This window comes from Thermobia domestica, chromosome 11 (assembly GCF_964235325.1).
Source record: "Thermobia domestica chromosome 11, izTheDome1.hap1.1, whole genome shotgun sequence".
In the NCBI taxonomy this organism is placed as follows: Eukaryota; Metazoa; Arthropoda; class Insecta; order Zygentoma; family Lepismatidae; genus Thermobia; species Thermobia domestica.
In genome coordinates this window covers 261,135,586-261,148,746 of record NC_137464.1, presented here as the reverse complement: position 1 = coordinate 261,148,746, position 13,161 = coordinate 261,135,586, and the positions used below count along the sequence as shown (strand labels likewise).

The following is a 13,161-nucleotide window of genomic DNA, read 5'->3' as shown; positions in this document are numbered from 1 at the left end:
ACAAGCTACAAATTGTGTCCACTTTTGAACTTCCGTGAGGACATGTGGAAGTCTTTCAATGCAGCGTTACGTAGGTTCAGGTGTTGCGTCTAAATTTTATGAATGGTGTGCTTCTCAATCCCAATCTTCGTCTCTGATTCACTTAGCGTCCATCCTTTCTCGTTCTCAAACGTATGTTCCAACACTGCACGTGACATATCGTCCACACACTCACATGCTGGCTTCACCGTTCCATGTCCTGGTTGCTTGGCTTCCTCGCTGAAAAACTGCTACGCATCTTGCGATAGTTCGATATGGCAAGCATTAATACACGATAACGCTGTGATCGTCAGCCCGACCAAAAGATTACGTTTTTGGACGAACAGTGTACTTCTTTTTTAAACTTTTATTCATGCAACGAAATCATTATTTTACTCAGAGGAAAGAAAAGCTATTTTGCTTGCTGGTGAGAAACTCAACTCTTTCTGGAGGTGTTCCTCAGTTGCTTTTATCATTTCTCACGGTAGAAAAAAAGGACTTGTTGTTTTCTAATACAACGCTTATCGTCTGGACAAAGTGCTTTGTAGCAGCAAACTCATTTTTTCCTTTCCCTAAAAATAGTTACCAACTTATGGTTTTCGTTACTATGACTGTTCCATATATACTTTCTTCATAACGACATTTATTAAGGTTGGGAATATTTTTGGACACGAAGTTGATATTGTGTGTGAACGAATTCTCGTCGTCTATTGTGTTATCATGCACTCATATTGCGTCATCCTTCCTACCGTGAGAACAGTGTTCATGGCTTGTAGGAGTCGTAGGTGAAATGACTCATTCCCACAATTACCAACGTTCGCTCCTTTCCACTGAACTGTTTTATGTATAATAGTAGTGTAAAAAAATCCAAGTCATGGGAGGAATTTACTAGTTCAGCCTGCAACACTTTTTTTGACTATCGCTTCCAAGTTTTATTCCCACGGGACCGAAACATGTGTTGCCAGTGCTCTCCATTATACTGGCGTCATATTTGTGTTGCGTAAGAATGCAGAAAACTTTGACATTTCTTTATTATTTTGTACAACGCACTACCAACCCTTAGCATAGTGAACGGGATGTTCCCAAGCGTTGGTAGAAGCGGGGAGTGACCCTAAACCGTCAGAATAAGAAGGAACGAAAAGTTTTCAAGAACGTTTTGCCGCTATATTAATATAAGAGGAGTACGATCAATAATTAAGTATGTGATAGCAGTCTTATTTTGGTGTTAAATGAAAAAGTGAACAACCATCTTTTGGAGTACAGCGTTTCTTCGGGGTCAAGAAATTTCATCATGGATTAGTGTTTCCTGTGTCTCTCCATTCCCCTTGCCTTAAATTACGCAGTGAAAGTCTCACATCAGTGCGAATAATAAGTATATAGTGCAAGTGATATCGAATAGAAGGGCTATGTTTTTAGTGTTTTTATATAGTGTGTGCATATCTACGTCTACTATGTGATATTAAGTGTCTTATTTTTCATTATTTCGTTTATTCAATTGCGTCAGTGCAACTTCTTCTGTTTGAGCGTTCAAGCTCTGTATAGTGAAAATTTTGTGTGTTGTTAATATTTCTCATTCTACTCCGTATCCACATATATGCCTATTTAATAAATAGGAATTCATCTAAGGAAATATTATCGTCTTCATTCATGTGTGTATGAATCCCTGCGAGCAGTCGGCTTGCCAGTTACGTATATGTATAGGAACGCATACACAAAAGTAAGTATAATACAACTTGAGTCTCAAAAGCACCAACGTTGCTCATGTCAAATCACTTGTTGTATTTCACTATTATCAATTTGCGCCTGAACAGAACATGAGCCTGGACCAGAATTGTTATCAGCTGTTTTCTTAGGGAGTTCTCCAGAAGCCAGCGCCCGAGGGGAAACGGTAGGTAGCAACGCTCCTACCAGTTTTTGGTGACACACACTCGCATTTCTTCCCAGATATTAGTCTCTTTCATGTACGATCATTGTTCCACTCTGGTTACTTCTGTTTTACTCGCAACTGACACACAACTGTTTTCCCAGCGCCCAATCTGATCCAGTACAATACATCCATCTATTGACCAGAGGGTAAAGTACTTTTGTCAGGCTTTCTTCCGCGGTCTGCATTTTCCGTCCACATTTGCATATCATTAAAAATTTCTGCGTTATTATGACGTATTTTGAAGTTTTATCATACGAGTTTTTGTAACATGTGCATTAATACGTGAGTATGTCTCAGGGTTGCTTGGATTTTTTTCATGATTCCTACCAACGAAATATCCATTATGGATCCTTTTTTAGTTGTATATAACACATTTTTAATACGGCCTCTCCACAACTCTCATAATTTATTGTAAAATTTTAGTGAAATTACAGAAATATGAGCATAAGTCTTAGGTCATTTATAAAAATCCCTTGAAGACCGCAGGGGAAAAAGGAGGCAAGTCAAGAAATGGCCGAAAATGAGTTAACAACAGAGTTATGTAGCCTGAGAGGTGTAGTTTCAATGAACTAAATCCCACAGTAAGAAGAAGGTTAGTCACTAAGAAATGTAATGCTAAAGATTTCGTTTACAGGGGAAGAACTAGGTAAATCAGTGGAAAACAGGGCAATTGTGTAAAGTTATAAGAAGACTGTCTTACCTCCTTTTTCCCCTGTAGTCTTCCTCTTTTTAACTTAAGTAGTCTTTTGAAGGATCGCCGAACTTTGGACACGTTCGTTGGTCTTCCACTGGACGAGAGAGAGAGGAAAAAAAAGGGCATGTAGTAAGTTAACTTGTACTAGAGAAGTGTCTTGACTTGCCAGATATCAAAGTGGTTAACTGAAATGCGGAAATTGTTGAACTCAATCTTACAATTATGGAGAAAAAAATCTAAAGTCATGTCAGATTATTAAATTTTTTCGCCAAAATTAAAGAGCGTTTCCCGAAAACTCTTTCAGTCCTGGTTTGACGCCTCCAAATATCAAAAAGACGCTGTTGACATACAAGTTATTTTACAGATCAGTAAATGTGTACTGACGTTTACGAGGGAACTTTATAAATGCATTAAAATATATGACCAAACCAAGGCAGTACCCAGAAAAATGTCGGTATGTTAAAACCTTAATAGAGGGAACTGAAAATTACCGAAAATATCATTTTGTCCATCGTACACTTGACTATTTCGAGTGGGAATTCTAACTCTGATATAGTTATTATGATTACTGTGTAGGGAGAAGGATACTAACGTAATAACCAAGCTGGGGAATCGAACTTGGAATCTATCCAGCGCCTGTGCATTGACAGCTTCGCCAATAACAACCTGAATGCATACAGAGCTATTCGCACACAAACGCTGTTACCAATGCAAATTGTGATTTGATTCAGACAAAACGAAGTTTTGCCCGACCTCACCACAAACAACCGCAACAAACCACAATGTTAGGAGTTACATTGAAAGCAATATACTTCAGGAATTCGATTCTCTTATAGAGAACATAGTATAAAATAGACAATCCATGCACATTGCGATCCCGAGTAAAATATTGAAAAGGAATGACGTATATGATTTAATTCAATGTATTGTATACTTTTATACGTAAGATTCTACATGCTTACACAAAGATTAAAAAACTAGTAAGATGATGATGAAAGTAAATACTTTAGCACAGAAGTAACGCAGATTTTCACTTTTTCGTGTCCATCTTGAACATTGCTGCGTCATTCTTCCCACTTCTCAAACAAAGACCCGCCCATGGGTCTAGAACCCAGGCGTAAAACGAAGTCTTCAATCCCTCATAACATACGAATTTTTATCCATTTCGTCTGCACATGTACTCTCATTGGCTGGAGCTTTATCATGAGTTATTAGCAGATTTTGTGAGAGTACGTTATCACAGCCACGGGTAACGATTGAACGTGATAATGTAAAAGGAAAGAAAATTCAGAAATGAAACAAAATGCATTTCTTGAAGTCCATTACACAAAATAAAATGAATGTTCCTCCAAATTAGTTCATAATAAAGATCATTATAAGCTGGAAACCCATGAATGATGTCGAATGCTTGAAGATTCTTCAAAAAACTACGGAATTCTTGGATAGATTAGGAGCACCTTATATTTCTATGGAAATCGTCATATTTTGTCCTTTATTTTCCCAAACTCATATTAAAAGTGAAAGTAACAAGAAAAAAATGTACCACTATAATTGTTACTTTTTTTTTCAGGGTGTTTTTGTCCTTGCCTTGGGTCCTTTCGTCTTTTTTAATGTGCAGAAAACAAAGTATTTACAGATGCTCACTACTGCCATGAGGTGGTTAGGTAAGTGTATAAAATGTGTTGAGAATGAACACGATGAAAATTAGTGCGAAATGAGCGACTAAACCGGAATCAAATCCAGATTTCTACTTTACAGTAGCTACCTAGTCCTTCCCCAGACGAACTACACACACTTCCACTTCCGTGCTCAGCTAATTCATACTATATGGACTGTACCGCAGTATACGTCTATTTTTGCTGAGACAGTCTAGTGTAGCTGTTTGGGAAAGGACTGGATGGCGTAATGATCAGCTGGATTACAAACTGGAGACACGGAATTCGAACCCTGGTCCAATCGCACATTTTCGCTCTAAGTTGAAGATATATCAAATACGATATTATTACGGTTTTATTTATTTAATGATTGAGTTAATATAGCAATTCCGCAGTTTTCTGTGAAATCTGGTAATACTTCTGTTACCATCTTCATGATGAAATAAAACTCACTGACAAAAGCTACATGGCATATGCGAGATGTGTTTAAGAGTGTATCGAACCTTATTTTTTTTTCGCGTAAACCAATGAAATACAGGAGACTTTCTTCAGTGTAGATGTAGAGGAGACACTCATGCGTAGTCGTGAATTTTTTCCCGTGTGCAGAAAGCATCAGTCTCTGGCAGTCGGCCAACGAGTGAAGACTTGTAGTGAGCGGTCGTCGTTTTTTTTTTTTTTTTTTTTTTTTTAAACAGAAAAACTTGAGTAGTGATATTACATTAAATGTTGCCAAAACTTGGCGATACCCAAGCGGAAACAATTCAAACGGATCGATACATTCAGTTTTGAACGAGAATTTGGGCACGAAATTTGATTCAGGCTGTTTATCGCCAAATGGCGCGAGCGCTGGGAGAAGTATGTACATTACCAAGAAGACTACTTTGAAGGGAATTAGTGTTTCGGATTTCCAGATCAATAAATGTATTTTTGCCAACCAAAAGTTCGATACTTTTTGAATACACCTCGTATTCATAGCAAAACAAACTACCTTGTGCTTCCGGTTTTTTTTTTTTTTTTTTTTTTTTTAAAGTGGATATTTTCTTCCTCTCTGGAAACGTTGTCAGCATCATTTTTATTGCATTACCGGATCCTTTCCTTTACATCTCCTATTTTAGTATTTGCTATCCTATAAGGAAAAAATTACCCATAATATTCCGTGGATTTAATTTCGATTTTTAATATCACCTAATTTTCGTCATTATATATTACCCGTTCACTTACTGTTTTTGTGAAAGTATTATTATAGTTTAATTTAACGATTTATGTGGGATCCCACCATTGTCTTAAGCCCACGGGTAAATTGCTCTGTACTACAATAGGAGATATAAAGAAAATGATCCGGTAATTCAGCAGAAATGTGCTGACGACGTTCCCAGAGAGGAAGGAGATATCCAGTTAAAAGAAAAAGACAGTTACACAAGGTATTGGTATGAGTAAGTTGCTTTGGTGCAACAAAAGAATAATTATACTACTTACAGGTCTCTGTAATTCCTGAATCTTTAAATTTCCAAGCTTTCGATTCTCTCCTGGAGTCTTGGTCACGGAGGTTAAAAACAGGAAAAAAAGAACAAACATCAAGGCATGAAAAGGAACGGATTTACAGACAGAAATTGAATACCTGATGAAACTGGGTGGTCTGAACGGACCCAGCTTCATTATTAAATAATCGGGTTAAAAGGAATGTAAGTACCGATAAACCTGAAACCGCCATGAAGGATAAAAGGTGGATAGGATTGCCTATTTTTCCTAGATTGACAACTGCATTAAATAGAATTTACACACAATACGGTTTATACGGAATATCACCCAATTTAAGAGTTATTACACAGATCTCAATGATAAATCGGGTATTTATGAAATAAAATTCAGTTGCCAAGAGAGTTACATAGGCAAAACGAAAAGAAATTTTAAGAATCCGAGTAAAGAAAGACAATACAAATTCGAAAGCGGAAAATCCGGTGTCAGGTTTATCGAAACGTTTAAAAGAACCGCAACACAGGGTAGAAGATTCAAAAATTTTATTTGGAGCTAGAAATGAAGTAGAGAGACTGGGTTTCGAAAGTTTGTTTATTCACTTAAAAAAAAAAAAAAAAAAAAAAAAAAAAACAAAATTAAACCTAGACAAGGGATGGCTAAGTGACGAATGGGAAGCGGTTATCACAAAATATTCACAACATTGGCATGATAATACCATGAGTTGGCAACCTTCCAACAGAAACATAAAAGGCGCATAAACTGACTCCGCCATATTTTAGTTTGCTTCAAGAAAATCTGCAGATCGCTGACGCACTTGACAAAGTGTTTTCCACACAGCTCTTCCCCTTGGTAAGTCCGTTCCTTTTTATTCCTTCATGCTTTTGTTCTTTTTCTTTTTCTTTTTTTTTTTTTTTTTAACCTCCGTGACCAAGACTCCAGGGGAGAGTCGAAAACTCGGAAATTTAAAGATTCAAGAATTACAGAAACCTGTAAGTAGAATAATAGTTACAATTCCTGAGCGTGGTTTTGCAATGTCAGAATAATTATAGATCTAGTTATCTTGTCACACTGAAGTATTTTGGCTGCGTTTTTGAGAAATTCACTTTCAAGCCATTTAAAAAGGATTATAAACACTAATTATTCTGTTTTCGTAAACACTTTTTGTTCTTTGTTGTGCATGTTGCCCGATTATTTTGCGACACGAATTTGAAATATTACCTTAAATTGCGAGAAGAAAGTAGGGAGAGAACCACATCTTCTTAAGAAATTATCGTTGTAAGTCAAATTATGTGAAAAGGCAGGTGTCATGAATTGGATATTTCATAATTAATATAGTTCTTCCCATCTCCAAGAGTTTTCTCTTAATATATTATTTATAAGTTTTTGAAATTCTGGCGAATGTATTGCCATTTTAATGTAGCCATTGGGTCTGTTGAATAAAGCCATAAGTCTTGTGAAAAAGCACAGTTTTTATAGTTGTAAAATCCTGTTCACTCTTGATCAAAACGTAGATACCAAACTGCATCACTTGGCGTAGCAGCCTATCTTAAGAGCCTGAACAGCTCCAACGCCATCTGTCAGTGACCGGCTGAATTACGTCCAGTGTAGCAACGAACACGTGGTCAGTGCGTTGCGTTGCCCTGTCACGTCTTTCGTTCACGTGACTCCCCAGTTTGCCTCACGACGCTGGATGGACACCGAAAGTTGGGGACTCAAACCCGGGACCACGCTGACATGAATCCAAATCCAATGTTCTAACCTCTAGATTACGATGTTCTTATCAAAACTTAGATAGTAACGTATTTTCGAACCACTTATAATTTTATATCACAGGAGATTGTTAAAACATTCAGATATTTGTGTAAGATGTGTATGCATAGAAAGTACGTTGAAGGAGAATTCAATTTTAAAGTTGTTTCCTCGTTTCATCAGTGTTGGATTTTCGAGGTTTGATCTCTAATATTATGTACGTATGTGTATGTATTTATTATAGGTATTATATGCATCATATAATTGCCAATTACTGGATAGCAAATTACATTTACCATCATTTGTACTTCAGTCGGTAGAGTTGCTGATTTACAGTATTTGAGGACGTGAAAAAAACTTGTAAATTTTTAAAATATACATTTTATGAAATAAATAAAGAGTCTTGAGAGCACAAATGTCATATCTCCAGTTGTCTAAATCTTTCAGGAGATCGTTTTCGAAGTTTCAAAGTATTGTCAAAAATCAGGATCGTGACTGAAGTAGTTGAAGATTGGGGATTAAGTTGAACATGTTATTGGCTTTTTGATGCATGCTATCATTTCAGGTATCAAGCTACCGAAATAACTGACAAAGTCAATATTGAGAAAAATTGAGCAATGACATTTGTGTTCTCAAAACTCGATAATTTCTTGCTGCAGTTTGATTCAGCGCATAATGAAGGCTAAACTAGTGGGCTCTATAGGATATATATTACATAAATAAATAAATGATAAATTAACTTCTGTGAACAATTTTGAGGTTAGGGGCAATCCAAATGAAATCGATCAATTTCCAGGTTAAAGGTTGCTGACAAAATTTATTTTATTTTTTTTTTTTTTTTACCAAATTACTTTTTTACCTATTTATTTTTTAATTTTTATTTTTTAGCCGCGCAGGTTTGTTTGTTGCAGCCATTTTGTATAGGCGCCTGAGCGTATTTTGCACTTTTCAGAGGATTCCGTTAAACGCTGTAACTTTTTAGATATTAAAAATAATGAGTTCAAACCAAAACCATATGAAAGATAATGGAATGGACAATATTATATGTTCTGTGCACATAGAGACGTACTTCAGAACGTCGAGTTTTTTTGAGTTTTACGTCCCACGGTTATGCCGGTTAGGCTAAAGGAGACTCAGAACGTCGAGAAATGAAACTCTGAACATTGAGGTAGAATTTGCAATTTTGGAATGTACATTTTGAAACGAAATAAATGAGACTCACCTTCAATTCTTTATCTACATAGAGACTAGATAATATACAACGTCCTAAACAAGTTTCAAATCTGAGAACCGTATACTTGATTTTTTGGAAATTTTTAAACTTTGCGAATTTTCGAAAGTCATCAAATATCTCAGGGAGGACAGAAGTGAAAAATCCAACATTTGCACAAAATAGACGATAGTTGTGCAGTAATAAGTGAGTAAAATTGCATCACTGAGACGTGAGTAGTTTCTGAGTTATAAGTTGTTTGCAGTGATGTGAAATTCACGATTTTAAAAACTGAACAGGTGCAGGTTTTGTGTTGATACAGTATCTCAGGCATACAATTTATCTAAGTTTCATCAGAAGAAGTTGTCAAACAGCAAGAAATTGGAGATTTGCTACCAGTAAAAGAATTATTAATACCAGATCATATCATAGATTTGTACCTCTGACGAAAACAAATAATGATGATAAATTTACTGATTGCAGTACTTCAGTACTTCTAGAACATAGCATGTTGTCATTTGCACCTAATAATATCGTAGCCTGTATTTATGACAAATGGTGGATTGAAGACATCAGTCAGGAATATAACGATCTTTTTGATCACTTTTTCCATCCCCATGGCTCAAGAACCTCTTGTAAACTATGTACGAATGACAAAGTGTGGGTGCCAATCACTAAGGTTCGCCGAAAACTCACACCCACAGAGTTCACAACTCTTACAGATCGTACTTTTAATTATCAGTTCCAAACTCTGTACACAAATTAGTCAACTATTTACCTCACTCATGTCTTAAGAGCAGCGCTGTAGACAGAAAAGAAATAACAGACAACTTTCGTTTTTTGTACAAGATATGATTCATAAATTATGCCTATTTACCCATTTAACATTACTGTCGTGTTATTTTGACTTTTGCTACAAAGTTTATATGCATTCCAATGGCGCTTCATGATATTAAGTCTCAGTGATGCAATTTTACCTACTTGTTACTACACAACTATCGTCTATTTTGTGCAAATTTGGGATTTTTTTACTTCTGTCTTCCCTGAGATATTTGATGGTGAAAATACACGATTTTCGAAAATTCGCAAAATTTAAAAATTTCCAAAAAATCAAGTATATAGTTCTCAGATTTGAAACTTGTTTAGGACGTTGTATATTATCTAGTCTTTATGTAGACGAAGAATTGAAGGTGAATCTCGTTTATTTCGTTTCAAAATGTACATTCCAAAAGTAATGTACATTCTGAAGCACGTCTCTATGTGCACAGAACATATAATATTGTCCATTCTTTCGTATGGTTTTGGTTTGAACTCATTATTTTTAAAACCTAAAAAGTTACAGCATTTAACGGAATGCACTAAAAAGTTCAAAATGCGTTCAGGCGCCTATACAAAATGGCTGCTACGACAAAACCTGCGCGGCTAAAAAATAAATGAATACCCGTTTTCAACTCCCTAAATGTGGTACAACATTAGGTAAAAAAAAAAAAAAAAAAAAAAAAAAAAAAAAAAAAAAAATAATAAAAAACTAAATTTTGTTAGCAACCATCATTGGTCGATTTTATTTGGATTGACCCGTTAGTGTGTGATTGTCGCTTCTCTTTGGAATCTTTTTCAGCACCGTTGTTGTATTAACTTAAAGATTTATCTTCCAGAGTTGTTAATTAAAATTTAAAGGGAACAGGATCATCCGGAAAACAATTGAATCTAAGTATCACTTATTATTGTCCGCATTAACATTTCGTTCTTGTCGAGGAAGTTTCAATTGAGAATGTCACTTTTTATTTTGGTCACTCCTAAGGATGACGGACAATTTGACCGTCACTTTTAACCACTTTCAGTAAATTTTGCGTATAGAAAGAAGCATTATCATAAGCTGTTTCCACTGATCCTGTTGTCCAGTAACTTTCAGTAGGTACAGCTGTTACAACCAGTACCGGATTTATGTATAAGCTAAACATGCAATGGCTTAGGCCCCCACTCTCTTAGGGGCCCCCCAAAATTTAAAGAACTGAATTTACATTTCCAAAATATACATTACAACACAAATACAGAATAAAATTTACAAGCAACATTTTTGTGTAGGCTGCCACGATGTTAGTGACGGTCCCGCTGCTGCTTGCCTGCTCTCTAAAATATCACTAGTTTGCGCATTTCTGTATATAAGATGCCTCGTTCTGTATACCCTGCATGGCAGATGCATGGAACATGTAGCATGCAGCTGCAGACTACAGTGCAGCCAGCCACTTTGTCATTGACAAAGGACAGCTGGAGATATAACGGAGACGTGATTCATTCATTTTTACTTCGTCTTTATAATATACATATTGCACGAATTCGTGCGTATGAATAATAGCTAGTAGCTAGTATTACCTAGAATAGCTTGTGGGCTCATCAAACCTAAATCCGGCTCTGGGTACAACATAAATGATGCTAGTGCAACAAAGAGAATTGGCGTGGGAGATTCCAAGAGAACCGATATGGAGCACCATCCCTTTCAAAAGTGCCACAGGATACAGAGGTGTGTTTTGTGTATGTGTGTGATTTACTCTTTCTTGCGTGTTCAAAGAACTAATGTTAATACTAATTCCCAATTGACCAATATTAGGTGTAGTTTTCTGTGCAATTGATTTGTTTTTCTTTTAATCCACAGCCTTTTCTATCATGATAATCTACGCTGTGAAGAACTTAATATCGGACGGTCCAAAGGGCCATCCAAGACCAGCGAATGTCGCCGGAATTCCTAATTTGTTTGGTGTGTGTGTGTATTCCTTTATGTGCCACCACTCATTGCCAGCTCTGGTCACTCCAATTTCTGATAAGTCGAGACTCTTCCAGTTTTTTGCTCTTGACTACTCGCTAATTGCTGTCTTCTACCTTCTGCTGGCGTTTACTGGGATCTTCGCTTTTGACCATTTGGATGACTTATACACTCTAGACTTCCAGCCGAAAGCGTGTGGAATCAAACATGGTGGCTTCGTGTTAATGATACAATATTTCTTAGCTTTGTTTCCAGTGTTTACGCTAAGTACGAATTTTCCCATAATTGCAATTACGTTAAGAAACAATTTAAAGTCCCTATTTTTGACTGAAGGTCGTCATTATAGGTGGTGTATACGGAGGGTAGTGTTTCCAATACTTGCCGTAGTTCCTCCAGTTCTTGTCGCCTTTATCACCAAAAACTTGGAGTTTTTAGTGGGGATTACAGGGTCATACGCTGGGGCAGGCATTCAGTATGTGATCCCAGCAGCCTTGGTTTACTGTGCTCGTAAGCATACGCTACAAGTGATTGGGATGGGAGTGAAGAATAACTTCACGTCGCCCTTCTACAGAAAAGGCTGGCTTTATTTTGTGCTTGTGTGGGCGCTAGCTTCAGTGATTTTAGTGTCCGTTGATCATATCGAAAATTTATGAAGCTTGCCCATGGAAGGCTGACACTTATTTTCTGATAAGCGAAAAATTCAACACATTTTTCGTTCTCTTCTTTACGTAAGTTTCTGATTGGTTTCGTGTAAGTGGACAAAGCGAATACACAGTGTGATTTATACGATAGTGTAAAGTGTCTGTGAATCATTTCCAGTATCATGGAAAGCAATTTCGAGTAATGTTTGAGAAGCAAAATAAGATTTGCTAGATTCGTTGTTTACATTCCACTGTCAATTCAGCTCTTAACAATTCCCACATGTTTCGTGAATTGTATAATTACAACGACCAGTGGCGACTGTTGAGGGAAGTCACATCCGTAAAATTTAGAATTATATCGGTACTACGTAAGAAAAGACAATTTACCTAATATCTTAATTTTCGTATATAAAGAGTTAGGTAAATTTTCTTCCCTTAGATTATCATTTTTACCAATGTGACTTCCCTCAATAGTCGTCACTAGTGGTACAACCTTGAATGATCTCATTTGGTATGCAGCAGTTAATCGTATTGATATCTTGAGTTACACATAAATTAGGTATTTCATTAGTGTATTTAAATATTACTTTTTAAAGCCGAAATATTGTGAAAACAATAATGTATTAACACTTCAAAAAAATATTAAGCTCTTGTTTTCAGTCGTAGCATTGCTAAAACAATATCGAAGATTAATTTTGCTATTTTAACAGTATTCAATTCTGTCTTTCTACTTTTGTTCAAAATAATTCATATACATTAATCTAATTCACTAAACAAAATGTTCCTTTATTAAATGAATCATTATATAATTTATTCTCTTACGGATTTTACGTGTACGTTTTATCTGTTAGAGGAGGAGAGATATGACTTCCACATTTCACATAGTTGCAAGAAAAGAAAGATAACGGAAAACATATCTAGTGGTCTATCGGGACTTCATCAGCCATATCTCGTCAAATGGGCTTTACAACTCAAGTATTATTATTATTATTATTATTATTATTATTATTATTATTATTATTATTATTAT

General features: G+C 36.0%; 1 protein-coding gene across 1 annotated transcript in view; it reads left to right on the top strand.

Moving 5' to 3' along the window:
- LOC145665006 (putative sodium-coupled neutral amino acid transporter 12) overlaps positions 1-13,161 on the top strand; it is a 46,543-nt gene extending 33,382 nt beyond the window's left edge. Inside the window, exons 9-10 of the mRNA XM_081732193.1 lie at positions 4,210-4,303; positions 11,383-13,161. Of these exons, the coding sequence (XP_081588319.1) occupies positions 4,210-4,303; positions 11,383-12,143 (855 nt within the window). The 3' untranslated portion in view covers positions 12,144-13,161. The remainder of the gene's footprint in view (positions 1-4,209; positions 4,304-11,382) is intronic.